General features: G+C 47.9%; 2 protein-coding genes across 2 annotated transcripts in view; both read left to right on the forward strand.

Moving 5' to 3' along the window:
* Nucleotides 1–12,185, forward strand: part of KIF3B (kinesin family member 3B) — a 28,014-nt gene extending 15,829 nt beyond the window's left edge. Inside the window, exons 3-10 of the mRNA XM_081948098.1 lie at nucleotides 236–337; nucleotides 2,426–2,548; nucleotides 3,640–3,758; nucleotides 4,158–4,271; nucleotides 7,863–7,968; nucleotides 8,721–8,899; nucleotides 11,004–11,909; nucleotides 12,053–12,185. Of these exons, the coding sequence (XP_081804224.1) occupies nucleotides 236–337; nucleotides 2,426–2,548; nucleotides 3,640–3,758; nucleotides 4,158–4,271; nucleotides 7,863–7,968; nucleotides 8,721–8,899; nucleotides 11,004–11,094 (834 nt within the window). The 3' untranslated portion in view covers nucleotides 11,095–11,909; nucleotides 12,053–12,185. The remainder of the gene's footprint in view (nucleotides 1–235; nucleotides 338–2,425; nucleotides 2,549–3,639; nucleotides 3,759–4,157; nucleotides 4,272–7,862; nucleotides 7,969–8,720; nucleotides 8,900–11,003; nucleotides 11,910–12,052) is intronic.
* Nucleotides 12,186–15,607: 3,422 nt separating this feature from the next.
* ASXL1 (ASXL transcriptional regulator 1) overlaps nucleotides 15,608–17,613 on the forward strand; it is a 40,698-nt gene continuing 38,692 nt past the window's right edge. The window contains exon 1 of the mRNA XM_081948092.1: nucleotides 15,608–16,269. Coding sequence (XP_081804218.1) covers nucleotides 16,210–16,269 — 60 coding nt within the window. The 5' untranslated portion in view covers nucleotides 15,608–16,209. The remainder of the gene's footprint in view (nucleotides 16,270–17,613) is intronic.

Genomic DNA, 17,613 nt, shown 5'->3' on the forward strand with positions numbered 1-17,613 from the left:
GAGCGGTTTATAAATGTAATGAATAAATAAATAAATAAATAAATAAATAAACTTACAGTCAGTTCATATGCGAGGAAAGGCAGGTGAGCGAATACTTTTGGCAATATAGTGTATTTTCTTTAAACTCTTAAGTTAACTGGAATGACAGTTGTCAGGCAAGGTTGGCATCCTCAGTCTTCTAATTTTATGAGATTTCTTCCCCGGCGCCCCTTATTCATTTATTTTTACTTTTAAGGCAATGGAGAGCAAGCTCCTTGTTGGTGGAAAGAACATTGTGGACCACACCAACGAGCAGCAGAAAATCCTGGAACAGAAACGGCAGGAGATTGCTGAGCAGGTGAGATAAGGACAGGACTGCTCCTTCTCCCATCTCTTTATTGTGCTCTTCGCCTGCAAAGGCCAACAGAACCTCTTCCCCACTCCTGGACAAAGGGCCCCGAGAACATTTCCCAAGCAAACTTCAACATTGGGCGCTATCTAATAAAATGAAATTCAAGGGTGAAAAGAGTAAGGTTCTACATTTAGGCAAGAAAAACGAAATGCACAGGTACAGTATAGGTGGTGCCTTGTTCAACAGTAGTAACTGTGAGAGGGATCTTGGAGTCCTAGTGGACAACCATTTAAATAGGAGCCAGCCGTGTGCAGCAGCTGCCAAAAAAGCCAACACAGTTCTAGGCTGCATCAACAGAGGGAGAGAATCAAGATCACGTGAAGTGTTGATACCACTTTATAAGGCCTTGGTAAGGCCACACTTGGGATATTTGCATTCAGTGTTGGTCGCCACGATGTAAAAAAGATGTGGAGACTCTGGAAAGAGTGCAGAGAAGAGCAACCAAGAGGATTAGGGGACTGGAGACTAAAACATATGAAGAACGGTTGCAGGAACTGGGTATGTCTAGTTTAATAGAAAGAAGGACTAGGGGAGACATGATAGCAGTGTTCCAATATCTCAGAGGATGCCACAAAGGAGAGGGAGTCCACCTATTCTCCAAAGAACCTGAGGGTAGGACAAGGTAGGACAAGAATCAAGGAGAGAAGCAACTTACAATTAAGGAGATAGCTTCCTGATAGTGAGAACAATTAGTGGAAGAACTTACCTCCAGAAGTTGTGAATACCCCAACATTGGAAGTCTTTAAGAAGTGGTTGGATAATTCTTTGTCTGAAATGGTCTGAAATGGTGTAAGGTTTCCTGCCTAGGCAGGGGGTTGGACTAGAAGACCTTCAAGATCATTTCCAACTCTGTTATTTTATTCTATTCTATTCTATTCTTTCACAAGCGTGAAAAATACAGCGGTTCTCACTTTACATAATTGAGCCAGAAATTACAGTTGTAAGTTATTGTGGCCGTTAAAGAGATCCCCATGGGACCCCAGCTGATTTTATGGCCTTTTTTGGGGGTGGTTAAATGAACACCGTGGTCATTAAGGGAATACGGCGGTCATTTTAAGCGAACCCCATTATACCCAGGGGGCATTTTTTGGTTGAAAACTGGAAGGGAACACCGGTTTCCAGCAAAAACCTTCATAAATCGCAGTCACTTGAAGCAGCTACTCGTTTTCGCTTCCTTCCAATTTTTCCATCTGATTTAAAATTGCTCTACTGTATAATCCAGGGATGTCAAACTCAAGGCCCACAGGGTGGATCCGCGTGGCCCGCCTGGAAATATCAAAAGACCGGCCTATAGTGCCTCTGCTGGCCATAAGGGGGGGCACGCGCAGTCTCCCTGCGGCCTGTTTTTGGCTGGCAGAGTGCTGCAGGAGGCTATGGGGGCCGAAAATGGGCTGTGGGGGGCGGGTCCCCATTTTGACCGGCAAAGTGTTGCAGGAGGCCATCCAGGCTAAAAATGGAGCATGGGGGCCTCACACAGCATCCCCAACACCCCATTTTGGCCGGCAGGATGCTGCAGGAGGTGTCCATCCCATCTCCATCTCCTTCCGGCCTGCAGAGGAGAACAACACTGCTGATCCGGCCCTCAAAGTGATCCAGTTTGACACCCCTGGTATCACCAGTCACTGTCTTTTGATAATCAGTTGTGTTTTAAAAAAAAAAAAGTTAGGACAGGGGCATCCAAACTTGGGAACTTTAAGATTTGTGGGCTTCAACTCCCAGAATTCCCCAGCCAGCTGGCTGGGGAATTCTGGGAGTTGAAGTCCACAAATCTTAAAAGTTCCCAAGTTTGGACGCCCCTGAGTTAGGACGTGAGAGCCAATTATACTAAACTTATTCTTAAGTTTTTATGGACTCCATAACTGTAATTCATTGATATTTACTTTGGAATAAAGAGGCTGTAAGTCTCCGCTTAGGAAATGAGTTAGTTCTTGCGCCAAGCTGAGTGTCCCCTCTGAATGGTTCTCTTAACAAGAGCAGAAATGTAAAGATTGGTGAATTGGAAAGCTTTAAAGGAATGTATGTTGTGTCCCACAGAAACGACGGGAACGGGAAATCCAACAGCAGATGGAAAGTCGGGATGAAGAGACCTTGGAGCTGAAGGAGACCTATAGCTCCTTACAGCAGGAAGTGGACATCAAAACTAAGAAACTGAAAAAGGTGACACGAATAAAAGAGAATATTTGTACAGGAGGTGGAGAAGGGGGAGAAGGAGGGATACACGTTAGAGTCCTTGATGCTCTCTGAGCTTGTTTTCTTGTGGAAGTTCCATTACCTAACTAGGTTACACCATCAGTGACAGAGAGTGTGGGGTTTACATACAATCTTACCCCACTCTTTTCCACCACTGATGATGTTCTCTAGTTTGACAGAACACCAAGGACCCCTGAAAAAGGTGCATTTTTAAGAGGAACAGGCTTTTCTGGGTGTTTTTTTTCTTGGAAGACGTTTCGCTTCTCCTCCCAGAAGCTTCTTCAGCTCTGACTGGTTGGTGGGGAAGGGAAGGATTTATAATCCTTGTAGACAGCTGGTCATTTGCATCCTTTGAGAGGGTCGTTGAGGCCACTTGGAGGTTTCTCTGTGTCCTCAGGGTCACCCGAGTGGTGCAAATGGTTCCTGCATTCTGCAATTTCCCCCCTGGAAATCCATTCCTCCTCCCACACCTTTCCAAAGGGTCTTCATCCCAAATTGTACAGCTAAAAGTCTATTCTCAGTCATCCATGGTTGTCCCAAAGGTGCTTTTTCAGGAGGCAAGTGGACTTTCTTTTGAAGACATTTTGCTTCTCCTCCGGGAAGCTTCTTCAGCTCTGACTGGATGGTGGGGAGTGGAAGGATTTATATTCCTTGCAGACAGCTGGACATTTGCATCCTTTTGTAGAGCCATTGAGGTCACTTGGAGGTTCATCTCTGTCCTCAGGGTCACCTGAGTGGTGCAAATGGGGCGGAGCCTTCTTGGAACTGTTTTATAGATTGGAGATAGGTGATAGCTACAGCACTTAGACTTATATACCGCTTCACAGTGCTTTTATAGCCCTCTCTAAGCGGTTTACAAAGTCAGCCTCTTACCCCCAACAATTGGGGTCCTCGTTTTACCGACCTCGGAAGGACGGAAGGCTGAGTCAACCATGAGCCAGTGAGAATCGAACTTCTGGCAGCTGGCAGAGTCCGTCCGCAATGCTGCACATAGAGACTCATTTGTGCAAAGTTAGCTTGTCCCTGTCTCACTGTACGGCTGTATTCCTGTCTCCCAGCTGTTTTCGAAGCTGCAAGCTGTGAAGGCCGAAATCCACGACCTGCAGGAGGAGCACATCAAAGAGAGACAAGAACTGGAACAAACCCAGAACGAGCTGACCCGGGAGCTCAAGCTGAAGTAGGTTCCAACTAACCATGTATTACTGTTTAAGGTATAGAACAGAGGTGGGGGACTATGGCCCCTTTATGACTTGTGGACTTCAACTCCCAGAATTCTGGAAATTGAAGTCCACAGGTCATAAAGTGGTCACAGTTACCATGGTTGGCTCAGGAATTCTGGGAGTTGAAATCCACAAGTCATAAAGGGGCCATAGCCAGCATGGCTGCCTCAGGAATTCTGGGAATTGAAGTCCCTAACTCATAAAGAGGCCATAGTTACCATGTCTGGCTCAGGAATTCTGGGAGTTGGAGTCCACAAGTCATAAAGGGGCCATAGATGGAGTCCAGTAAGGAAAAGATCTCCTGGATTCCTACCAGGCCTCTGGGTCTCACTTTGTCCTTTGCTGATCTCCCACAGGCACCTGATCATCGAAAACTTCATCCCTTTGGAAGAGAAGAACAAGATCATGAATCGATCCTTCTTTGACGAGGAGGAAGACCAGTGGAAGCTTCACCCCATCACTCGGCTGGAGTGAGTCACCTTTCCCTTTTTGAGGGTTGAGGGGCAACTCCAGAGTTACGTACAGGTAGTCCTCGACTTAACCACAGTTCGCTTAGTGACCGTCCAAAATTACCATAGCACTGAAAAAAGTAACCTATGGCCGTTTTTCACACTTACGACCGTTGGAGCATCCCCAAGGTCACGTGATCGAAATTCAGACTCTTGGCTGAATACTCACATGTATGACGGTCGCTGTTTCCCAGGATCACGTGATCCCCTTTTGCGCCCTCCTGACGAGCAAAGTCAAAATTCAGTCGCTCGGCAGCTGACTCGCATTTATGACGGTTGCAGTGTCTGGGGGAGTCACGTGACCCCTTTTTGCGACCTTCTGACCAGCAAAGTCAACAAGAAAAGCAGATTCACTTAACAACCATGTTGCTATCTTAGCAACTGCAGGGATTCCCTTCGCGGGTGGCGAGAAAAGTCATAAAATGGGGCCAAACTCACTTAACAAATGTCTCACTCAGCAACATAAATGTGTTGGACTCCATTGTTATAAGGCGAGGACTACCTGTAATTTGTCGTGTCTGTCTGATTCAATGCTAAAGACTCGAGTTAATGACAGAATGGGACATCCACGCACAGGGTTTGCTGTCCCAACTCTCCAAATTGATGCTCTCGAAGTCCTTAAATTACAGCAGTTCACTTAGTGACCGTTCAGTTACAACGGAAAAAGTGACTTATGACCATTTTTCACACTTAACGACCATTTTGCATTCAGTTTTGGTCGCCACGATGTAGAAAAGATGCTGAGACTCTAGAAAGAGTGCAGAGAAGAGCAACAAAGATGATTAGGGGACTGGAGGCTGAAACATATGAAGAACGGTTGCAGGAACTGGGTATGTTTAGCTTAAGAGAAAGAAGGACTAGGGGAGACAGGATAGCATTGTTCCAATATCTCAGGGGTTGCCACAAAGAAGAGGGAGTCAAGCTATTCTCCAAGGCACCTGAGGGTAGAACAAGAAGCAATGGGTGGAAACTAATCAAGGAGAGAAGCAACTTAGAACTGAGGAGAAATTTCCTGACAGTTAGGACAATTAATCAGTGGGACAGAATTTGCCTCCAGAAGTTGTGAATGCCCCAACACTGGAAGTCTTTAAGAAGATGTTGGATAACCATTTGTCTGAAACAGTATAGGGTTTCCTGCCTAGGCAGGGGGTTGGACTAGAAGACCTCCAAGGTCCCTTCCAACTCTGCTATTGTATTGTATTGTATTGCAGCATCCCACGGTCACATGATTAAAATCCAGACATTTGCCAACTGACTCCTATTTACGGCGGTTGTAATGTCCTGGGGGTACCGTAATCCCCTTTTGCGACCTTCTGACCACCAAAATCAATGGGGAGGAACCAGATTCATTTAACAACTGTATTACTTCACATCTGCAGTGTTTCGCTTAACAACTGTGCCAAGAAAGGTTGTAAAATGAGGGAGGGGGGAACCTCACTTAACTTGTTTTGCTTAGCAACGGGAATTTTGAGCTCCATTGTGATGATAAGCCGAGGACTACCTACCTATATTATAGCTTGCAGCTCTGATCTCCACGTTTGAGAGATGATGTTCCTTGTCTGAGTCTCTGCCTTTGAGAGCCAGCAAGGTGATTTTAAATAATAGAGCCTGCCCAACATGATCCGAACTCGGATGCAAATCGGATTCTCCAGGGGTCCAGCCTGATTTTACCATCTGTTTTGTGGCAGTTATTAAGCAAATGTTGTGGTGTCAAACTGAATACTGCTGTTGTGGCACACTGGCGGCAGAGAGGAGGTTGGGGAGGAGCATGAGCCTCTGGAGTCTGGGGAAGGCTCTGTGTCAGAGGCAGAGAAGGGGCCAGGGCCGTCTGACAGTTATCAGCTGCCTTTGGAGTCAGACATCAGTGGGGCAGACAAACAGCTGGAGTCTGTTCCCAGTGAGCGCATGCGCAGAGTTGCCAGACGAAGGGAACAGCTAAGGAACAAGGGCTGACTCGGGAGTAAGGCCACAGATGGACGGTGAATCCCCCCCCCCCCAGAGGAAATAAAAAGAGGAGCGAAAGGGGAGTGGAGTTTGCAGGAGGCCATTAGTTCATTCCTGCATTCTTGCCAAGTATTGGGGCGTCTGAAAGATATCGGCCTGGCCGCTCTCCAAGCCTGAGAAAGGTGGGGAATTGGGAACTCTCTTGAAAGACTGTGGGAGAGGAAAGACCTTGCTGGAGAGGAATTCACTGTCAATGAAATAAAAGGGGTTTTATTGGGACGAGGACTCAGCTTCGTGCTGCTGGGGACAGTCAGAACAACTGCAGCTTCTGGATGTGAACTTTTTTTTCTTAGTGGCTCAGATGGGGCTATTCTTTTTCCTTCTGCCGTTAGTCTGCTGATCACACCCGAGGCCTAACAAGACACTTAAAAAGAAAAAGGACATAAAACTACAGAGGTGGTAGTTACAGGTAGTCCTCGACTTGCGACCGCAGCTGAGCCAAAATTCCTGTTGCTAAGCCAGACCATTAAATGAGGTTTTGCCTCATTTTAGGACATTTCTTGCCACAATTATTAAGCAAATCCCTGCAGCTGTTAACTTAGTCACTCGGTTGTTAAGTGAGTCTGGTTTCCACCATTGACTTTGCTGGTCAAAAGGTCGCAAAGGGGAATCATGTGATCCCAGGACACTGCGGCCGTCATAAATATTGAACCGGTTGCCAAGCGCCTGAATTTTGATCCCGTGACTGTGGGATTACGGCAACGGTTAAGTGTGAAAAATGGCCATAGGTCACTTTTTTCCCCAGTGCCATTGCAACTTCGAATGGCCACCAAATGAATGGTTGTAAGTCGAGGACTACCTACACAGAAATGGGGACAATGAGAAGTGGAGCGAATGGAACAGAGTAACAGAGCTGGAAGGGACCTTGGAGGTCTTCTAGTCCAGCCCCCTACTCAGGCAGGAGACCCTTACAGAATAACACAGTGGGAAGGGACCTTGGAGGTCTTCTAATCCAGCCCCCTGCTCAGGCAGGAGACCCTTACAGAATAACACAGTGGGAAGGGACCTTGAAGGTCTTCTAATCCAGCCCCCTCCTCAGGCAGGAGACCCTTACAGAATTACAGAGAGGGAAGGGACCTTGGAGGTCTTCTAGTCCAACCAACTGCTCAGGCATTAGACCCTTACAGAATTACAGAGAGGGAAGGGACCTTGGAGGTCTTCTAGTCCAACCAACTGCTCAGGCATTAGACCCTTACAGAATAACACAGTGGGAAGGGACCTTGGAGGTCTTCTAGTCCAGCCCCCTGCTCAGGCAGGAGACCCTTACAGAATTACAGAGAGGGAAGGGACCTTGGAGGTCTTCTAGTCCAACCAACTGCTCAGGCATTAGACCCTTACAGAATTACAGAGAGGGAAGGGACCTTGGAGGTCTTCTAGTCCAGTCCCCTGCTCAGGCAGGAAACCCTCGACCATTTCAGACAAATGATTGCCTTCATAGTGGTCAGAGAGGCTCCCTTAATCTGTGTGTGTGTGTGTGTCTGTCTATCTTAGTCTCTGTTTCTGAGTGGTTGTTGTGTATTTGACCCGCTGTTCCCTTCCCCAATCCAGGAACCAGCAGATGATGAGAAGGCCGGTGTCTGCCGTGGGGTATAAGAGACCCCTGAGTCAGCACGCAAGGATGTCCATGATGGTCCGTCCAGAAGCTCGGTACAGGGTGAGCTCAGGCTAATATTTTTTGTGGGGGTGGGGTGGGGTGGGGAGATCTGAAATAAAAAGAAGCAGTGCAAAATAAGTACCAGGAGGTACTCTGCTTACGAAAGTTCATTTAGTGACCGTTCTGAGTGACGACATCACTGAGAAAAAGTGACTTCGGATTTCCTTTCCCTTTCCCTTTCCCTTTCCTTCTTTCCTTTCCTTTCCTTTCTCCATTCCTCCCTTCCTTTTTTCTCCATTCCTCCATTACTTCCTTCCTTCCTCCATTCCTCCCTCCCTCCCATAGTGGTGTAACATGCAATATTACAGGCTAACTCAACTGCTCACTGACAGCAGTTCGATCCTGAACGGCTCAAAGTTGACTCAGTCTTCCATCCTTCCGAGGTTGGTAAAATGAGGACCCAGATTCTTGGGGGCAAGAGGCTGACTCTGTAAACCGCTTAGAGAGGGATGGAAAGCACTGTGAAGTGGTATATAAGTCTAAGTGCTATTGCTATTCTTAAATTCCCAGGATTCTTGTTCTAAGATTCTTGTGGAACGCCGATCTAAGGCCATTATTAATTGTCTCACATTTAACTATCGGTTATAAGCTGCCCCAATGTTGCATTTTGCCGTGGCTTACAAAAGATAACAATAATCCCAAAATAAAGAGAATGTTTTCAAAAACAAACCTAGGAAAAAGAAAAAAAAACCCAGGACATTACACTGTTGAAACAATCAAGTATTGAGCTCTGCTGCATCTGGACTCTTTAGGCCGAAAACATTGTCCTGCTGGAACTGGATTTGCCCAGTCGGACCACGAGGGATTACGAGGGCCCAGCCATCGCCCCCAAAGTCCAGGCAGCCCTAGAAGCCGCTTTGCAGGATGAAGATGAGATCCAAGTGGACGCGTCGACTTTTGAGAGTACGTCGAACAAGAAATCTAAATCCCGGTGAGCTGGTACTTTAATCAACTGTTCTTTGCAGGTCTGAGAGGTTGGGTGGCTGAATCGGCTTCCTCAACTGGGGGAGAGATTTCTGGTAAAAAAAAAAAAAAGTATCTGCTAGAAATGCAGGAATTTCTGAAATAAAAGATATAGGGAAAGCCTAGCACAGAGGTCGGCAACCTTAAACACTTAAACAGCTACAAAGGTCCTAAACGGAATCCCCCCCCATTCAATTCTGGAGCCAACCGGAAGTCCTTCTTCCCGCACCATAGAGTCGTCTCCTAGCATGGCGGCCTTTTCCCTCTGCTGACCGGAAGTCCAGTTCTCTCACCATAGAGTCTCCTCCTAGTGCAGCGTCCTTTTTCCTCCACCTATCCTAACCGACAGCCCTATCAATTATGGAGCCGACCAGGAGTTGAAGTCCATGAGGAATTCTGGGAGTGAAATCCACACATCTTCAGGCTGCCAAGATTGAAAAACACTGGTATAACCCATGCTTGGAGTATTAGTTTTTAAAAAAAGGAAAAAAGAGCCAGTTTGGTCTAGTAGTTTTTGTGCTGGCCTAGAAACTGGGAGACAGTGAGTTCTAGTTCCACATTATATAGAAAGAATAGAATAGAAAATAAGGAATGGAATAATAAATAATAGAGTAGAATGAAATAGAAAATGAATAGAATAGAGAATATAGAATAGAATATAAAATATGGAATAGAATAGAATAGAAAATATAGAATAGAATAAAATAGAAAATAAAGAACAGAATAGAGTAGAATAAGAATACAGTACAATACAATAGCAGAGTTGGAAGGGACCTTGGAGGTCTTCTAGTCCAACCCCCTGCCTAGGCAGGAAACCCTATACCGTTTCAGACAAATGGCTATCCAACATCTTCTTAAAGACTTCCAGTGTTGGGGCATTCACAACTTCTGGAGGCAGGTAGTTCCGCTGATTAATTGCTCTAATTGTCAGGAAATTTCTCCTCAGTTCTAGGTTGCTTCTCTCCTTGATTAGTTTCCACCCATTGCTTCTTGTTCTGCCCTCAGGTGCCTTGGAGAATAGTTTGACTCCCTCTTCTTTGGGGCAACCCCTGAGATATTGGAAGACTGCTATCCTGTCTCCCCTAGTCCTTCTTTTCACTAAATAAGACATACCCAGTTCCTGCAACCGTTCTTCAAATGTTTTAGCCTCCAGTCCTCTAATCATCTTTGTTGAACAGAATAGAACAGAACAGACTAGAATTCTTTATTGGCCAAGTATGACTGGACACACAAGGAATTTATCTTTGGTGCAGATGCTCTCAGTGTACATAAAAAGACAAGATACATTCCTCAAGAATCATAAGGCACAACACTTAATGATAGTCATAGGGTACAAATAAGCAATCAGGAAACAATATCTATATAAATTGTAAGGATATAAGCCACAAAGTTACAGTCCTGCAGTCATAAGTGGGAGGAGATGGGGGATAGGAGCGATGAGAAGACTAATAGTAATAGTAATGCAGCCTTAGTGAATGGATTTGACAGTGGGGAGGGAATTCTTTGTTAAAAATATGAAAGTTAGCTGGATGACTTTGGGCCTATCACCAGGAGATGCCGAGTTCTAGACGAAAAATGGTTTATATTTGAAAGCCAGCTGGGTGACTTCAGGCCACTCACCAGGAGATTGTGAGTTCTAGTCCATCTTAGGTGGGAAAGCCAACTGCGTGACTTTGGGCCAATCACCAGGAGATGGTGAATTCTAGTCCCACCTCAGGCAGGAAAACCAGCTGAGTTTTGGCCAGTGACTCACTCTCAGCCCAACCCACCTCGCAGGGTTGTTGTGGGAAAATATAGGAGGGGGAAGGAGGATTTAGATATATTCTCCACCTTGTTACGTATAAAAATAATAAAGGCAGGGTACAAAAGACTTTGACAACATAATGATCCAGGCAAGATCCTTGCAAAGGCACAAACCCAGTAACTTTGGTTAGCCACACACATATACAGCAAATGAAATGCTATGCAAAAATGCAATTTTAGATCCTGATCCTTTGTTTCCTGCCCGTTGAATGTACCGGTTTCTATTTATAAAGTTGCTCCTCATGCTCCTCCCTCTTGTATCCCTTCAGGCCTAGAACCGGAAGGAAGTCCGGCGGCTCCCCCTCCAGCGCCTCCAGCTCTCAGCTGTACCCGCAGTCTCGCGGGCTGGTTCCCAAGTAAACACGATCGCTCCTGCTTTTGAGGGCATGGCTCCCATTGGGCCGTCAACGCAGAGCCAAGTTAACAACCGGCCAAGGGGGCTAGGAGGACTTCAAAGAGGCCAAAGTCCAGAAGAAGAAGGCCTTTTTTTTTTTTTTGAGAAGAAAACAGCGGCCCCTCCCTGCCGCTAGGTAGGACAGGTTCACGAGGGCTGCCTCTCTCGCCTGCGCGAAGGAAGGAACCGTTTGCTCCTTGGCTAATGGGGTCGGAGGCGAAGGAGCCTTTAGTTAGGAAATTAGAAATGCATGAGTTACATTAGTGTGTGTTAGAAGCCGAGAGGAGCATGGGTGAGTAGGTGGGTGGGTGGGGGGATATCCCCTTGCCCTCTCCCTCCCTATGGCCTTCTCTCTTCCTTTTACAGTCTTTCTCTGCCCCCCCCCCCCCCCACACCTCCCCCTGGCTCTTTCGTCTTTGGAGCCGAAGGCAAATCTCATTGCGGTCACCTCGATGACGCCTGAGAACAAGGTTGAGAAGTGACCGGAGGATTCCTCCCCTCCCCCAAGCCATGGTGACTATTTTTCCCACTCCCCTTTCCATCAAAGAACTGGATGGGTGAGGGTTGGATTGAAAATGCCTCCAAACTGGGGGAAAAAGAGGCGAGATCGAAAGGCACTCCACCCCCCCCCTCCGAGAGCTTTCGGTACAAATGGCAAGGGGGAAAGGTTTCAAAACCTACTTTCTCCTCTCTTTTTTCCCCCTTTTCTTTTGGCAATAGAAGGTAGGAAGCTGACCAATCCTTGGCTTGTTTGCAAGGAGGGCTTTTAAAAACCGCTTAGGCCAGGGGTGTCCAAACTTGGCAACTTTAAGACTTGTGGACTTCAACTTCCAGAATTCCCCAGCCAGCTCTGCTGGCTGGGGAATTCTGGGAGTTGAAGTCCACAAGTCTTAAAGTTGCCAAGTTTGGACACCCCTGGCTTAGGCGGTTCCCTAGAGACCTCAGCCACGAAGACCAGCAGAGGCTACCTGGTCTAACAGTCGCCCACACCTCAGCTCTGGCCACCTTCCTCTCCTCTCTTCGCCATCTCAATCTCTACAACCTGGGAGCGTTCGGCCACCGATGCTTCCTTGTCTTCCACTGTAGCTTACCTGACCTTGATTCTTGTGTCCCGTTTCCCTCCCTCCCTTGGGGGAAATTAAACCTGGGGGAGGGGGCGGAGGGGGCTTCTTCTGCCCTCCTCTCAATATTCTCCTCCTCACATTAAACTGGAGCCATGTTTGAGAAGGGCTCCCTGGGCAAGGCTCTGCATACCTTCTTCCAACTCCCGTCCACTTTCGCTCCTAATTTCCTAGTTAATAAGATACCAAGCAGCGGGCGTGGAAATGCTGCTGAAAGGGGTGGGGGGGGTCCAACGGCTGAAGACCGTGCCCCCCCCTGCCCCCCTTTGTATTGTTTTATAGTTCAGTTTGTATATTTAACACGGTTGCACATTGGAAGTTCAGTTGTCTCATTCTTGTTTTTACGTTGACGGTCATAACTGTGAATATATTCTCATCCGCTCCTTCTCCGAATGTTTTTTCCCCCGTCCATGTTCTTCAGCTGTATAAGCGTTGTACGTCTGCGTGGCATCTGGGAGAACTGATCTCAAGGCATACTCTTAAGCGTAAAAGGTCTTCTTTGGGTCCTTGTGACACGTTCTCCAGTCACTCCTCTTCGGAGGGGGGGGGAAGGCGTAAGAATCCCCCCCCCCCATCAGGACACCCCGAGAGGCATTCTGCTGGCATGGTGCCTCAGGAGGCCCAGCATTGCTCTGCAAACCACCTGCTGTTGAATTTGCCAAGTACATTTCTGGAACGGTGAGAAGCTCTGATCGGCCACAAGTCAGAGGGGGGGTATTTATTTGGCCAGCTTCTTGGTCTTTTAGAACCGTACGAAACAGGTGCTGTTACTCTGCCGAGCCCATTTCCCTGTTTTGTGGGGCTCATTCCCTTTGTAATTTAATTTAAATTACAAACTAATTTAATTTGACTGGCTGGCGGAACTTCAGCGATGAATCCAAAGATGATGATAAAAAAAAAAAAGTATGCAATGATGAAGCCACGTGCCGGCCTGTTGCTTTTTACCGTGAACAGGCAGGGCAAGAGACTCGAGCTCCAATCAGAGCCCCCACCGACTTGCTTGGCAAGAATTCAGCGGAAACAGAAGTGGGGTGCATTTAACCGTCCCCCTAATGGCTGCATTTCTGACTTTTGAGACAATTTGAACGATTGGAGTCTCCCTGCTACTTTTCTGCATCTTAACCTTTCGTGTACTATCTTTAATCTTACGAGTGTTTTCTGAAGCTGGCACCCTCCTTTTGGAAATATTTTAATAAGCCGCAGTGTCAGCTACTGCCTTGTTATTTAAGGCAGCCCTTCGACTTGGTAACCCTAAGTATGTTTAATTCTTTCTTCATATCCCATGCCATGCTATGAATATTAAACGTTGGAACCATGCTAAACCAATAGAGCAGGTGTCTCCAACCCTAGCAACTTTTAAGACTTGTGGACTTTGACTCCCAGAATTCCCGCCGGCATCGCGATGCCGGCTGGGGAATTCTGGGAGTCAAAGTCCACAAGTCTTAAAAGTTGCTAGGGTTGGAGACACCTGCAATAGAGGATCTATTAAGGCCTATGGAAAATTCACTCACTGGGTTCCTTCCCTGTGTTTTAAGTCCCATTGGAGTGAATAATCCTCCCTCTGGTTCCAGCGGGACTTGCACAAGAATATTATGCAAAGGACGGGATATGGGAAGTGCTCCTGTTTTCTGCAAGCAATGTGTCCTTTCTGGGATTGCACCTAACCGACTACTGTTTTATCTGTACATAAAAGAACACTTGTCCATGGATTTAAAGCTTGTATCTCTGTAATAGCCTCTCTTGTCTAGGAATGTAAAAGTGTTCCTGCAAAAATATAATAATAAAAAAAACCCATCTGGATTTATTGTATGTAAAATAACACATTTCCTCGGAGTTCTGCAATGTTTTATTTAACACCATACAATACATATATGCCGGCTTTAGAATTTATAATAGCATGATGCAATAAGGTTTTTAGAATAGAATAAAGAATAGAATACAATAAAAGACTAGACTAGAATAGAACAGAGTTGGAAGGGACCTTGGAGGTCTTCTAGTCCAGCCCTCTGCTCAAGCAGGAGATCCTGTATACCAGGAGTCTGCAACCTTGGCCACTTTTAAGACTTGTGGACTTCAACTCCCAGAATTCCCCAGCCACCTGAAGGATTCTGGGAGTTGATGTCCACAAGTCTTAAAGTTGCCGACCCCTGGATATACCATTTCAGATACCTTGTTGTCCAATCTCTTCTTAACAACCTCCAGAGATGGAGCACCCACAACTTCTGAAGGCCAGCTGTTTCATTGATTAATTGTCCTCATGATCAGGACATTTCTCCTTAACTCCAGGTTGCTTCTCTCCTTGATGAGTTTCCGTCCGTTGCTTCTTGTCCTGCCTTCTGGTGCTTTGGGGAATAGCTTGACCCCTTCTTCTTTGTGGCAGCCCCTCAAATATTGGAAGACTCACCATGTCTCCCCTGGTCCTTCTTTTCATTAAACTAGACCTACCCAGTTCCTGCAACTGTTCTTTGAATGTTTTAGCCTTCAGTCCCCTAAACTAGAATAAAATAGAGCCAGAAGGGACCTTGTAGGTCTTCCAGACCAGCCCCCATTTCAGATAAGTAACTGTCTAGTCTTTTCTTAAAAACCTCTAGTGTTGAAGCACCCATGACCTCTGGAGGCAAAGAGTTCCACTGGTTAATTGTTCTGTCAGGAAGTTTCTCCTCAGTTCTAAGTTGCTTCTCTCCTTGATTAGTTTCCACCCATTGCTTCTTGTTCTACCCTCAGGTGCCTTGGAGAATAGTTTGACTCCCTCTTCTTTGGGGCAACCCCTGAGATATTGGAAGACACCCGTAGTCCTTTCCATGCAGGCCCGGTTCCTGCAACCGTTCTTCATATCTTTTAGCCTCCAGTCCCCTCATCATCTTGGTTGACCTTCTCTGCACTCTACTTTTCTTGCAGCCGTTTCCCTTTCGCTCCCGCACCCCGTCTGCAAAGCAGCCCCCTGCCTGGTTCCCATCGTCCACAGCCACCTGCAGGGCCAAGGGCCTCCAAGCCGGGTGCCACACCTCGGCCACGACCCCCTATGACCGCTCCCTCCCTCCCGCGTCCATCCTCCGGTTCCCCCATTCGGCCTTCCGCGCGGCCTACAACCAGCCAGACGCCTGGGCCCGCCGCGCTACCCGTCATGCCCCGCGGCAAGTGGGCGTGGCCACTCCCAGAGAACCGTCTTCCGGGAGCGGCGCCCTTCGTCCTTCCCTTTTTCCGGTTTCGTTTCCGGGACTACAATTCCCGTCGTGCCCCCTGCGCGCGCGCGGCTGGCTGGGCTCGCCTTCGAAAGCTCCCTCCCCCTCCCTCCTCTGTCTTGCCTTCCTCGCCCAAACGCAACGCAGCGCGCGCTCTCGCTCTCCTCGTAGATCGGGGCGGGCTGACCCTCCGCGGCCACCGTTCGGGCCTAGCGCGCCTCCGTCACCCAGGCTCCCTTTCTCTCTCTCTCTCTCTCTCTCTCTCTCTTTCTCTCTCTCTCTCTCCTCAGGCGAGCGAACGCCATCCGCCCCTCCTCCTCCCGTTCTTCATCCTCGGGTTTTTTTTATTTTTTATGTTTATATTTTTTTTAACCCCCCCACCTTTTTTCCTCCTTTTCCCGCCCGCCTTTGCGGGAGAGACCTTTGACCTCCTCCCTCTCCGGTTGTTATGTCGGGCCGCCGCTGCCGCTGCATTCCTTGACGCGCGCGCCCGTCGCCTCCTCAGCCGCCGTCCTTTTTTTTTCCCCCCCTTTCCCTCACCTCAAAAGGCGCCCCGGGGGTTGCGCGCGCGCCCCACACCCTCCTCGCCCTCCTCCTGCCCCCTTCCGCGCTCGCCCGCAGCCCCGCCCGAGTAACGGTCGCCTCCTCACGCCAGGCGCGCTCCCGCCGCCCGCCCGCCTGCTCGGGAAACACCCCCCCCCACACACACACACACACTCGCTTCACGTGCGCGCGTCCGCCCGGTCAGCCCGCTCTCCCGCCCGCCCAGAGGAGGAAGATGAAGGAGATGAAGCAGCGGAGGAAGAAGGAGCGCACGTGGGCCGAGGCCGCCCGCCTGGTGAGAGGGGGACGGGGGCTCAGCGGGAGCCACGTGGGAAAGGGGGGGGAATCTTGTGCCCCCCTCCCCCGGTTGCTCCCCTTCCCCAGAAGGCGGCTTGTGGGGGTTTCCGCGCTTGGGTGGGGAGTCCTGTGTGTTCGCGCGCGCCTTAGTGCCTTGTGTGTGTGTACACATAAGGCATAGATACATATAGATACACATATATATGCCTTATATTTGTGTTTGTGTATATGCCGTGTGTGTGTGTGTGTGTGTATGCCTTATATGTATGCCTTGTGTGTGTGTGTGTACACACACACACACATAAGGCATATATACATATATTTACATATATGCCTTATATGTGCTTGTGTGTTGTGGAAAGTAAGAGGAGAAAGGAGCTTTCAATATGTTCAAAGCTATTTGTAAAAGCAATCAAGGCCGGATATATACATGTGTATGTATGCATTTATAGGTATTGTCTATGTTTTATATCAGTTTATCATCCATCTATCTGTCATCTATCATTGTCTTGTCTGTCTGCCTCTAGCTAGCTCAGGGGTGTCCAAACTTGGGAATTCTGGGAGTTGAAGTCTGCAAGTCTTAAAAGTTCCCAAGTTTGGACACCCCTGAGCTAGCTAGCTATCCTCCCACCTTGATTGTTTTTACAAATAACTCAAGCCTTTGAGCGTATGGACCACTCCTTTCTCCTCCTCCTTTCCCCACAACAGCAACCCTGTGAGGTGGATTGGGCTGACTTGCCCAAAGTCATCCAGCTGGCTTCCATGCCTAAAATGGGACTAGAACTCAGAACACCCATACAGACACCCCACCGTTTCTCCTGCGGCATATTCACCGCTGCTCCAACTTGGCTTTCACTGAAATTGGATTCAGGGCAGGGAAGAATTCCTTTCCTCTGCTTGGCCCGGAGAAATTTTATTTGCTTGTTTATTTATTAAATTATTATGCCACCTTTATTATTTTTACAAAGGATTCATGGTGGTGGTCTTATTCAACAAACCTTCCTTCTCCTGTTTTCCGACAACAAGAGCCCTGTGCGGTGGGTTGGAGTGAGAGGGAGGGACTTGCCCAAAGTCACCAACCCACTCTCATGCTCAAGGTGAGACTAGAACTCACCGTCTCCTGGTCATTGGCCCAAAGTCACCCAGCCAGCTTTCATTCTTAAGGCGGGACTAGAACTCACTGTCTCCTGGTCATTGGCCCAAAGTCACCCAGCCAGCTTTCATCCTTAAGGTGGGACTAGAACTCACCGTCTCCTGGTCATTGGCCCAAAGTCACCCAGCCAGCTTTCATCCTTAAGGTGGGACTAGAACTCACTGTCTCCTGGTCATTGGCCCAAAGTCA

This window comes from Natrix helvetica (genome assembly GCF_964273705.1).
Source record: "Natrix helvetica genome assembly, chromosome: 3".
NCBI lineage: Eukaryota > Metazoa > Chordata > Lepidosauria > Squamata > Natricidae > Natrix > Natrix helvetica.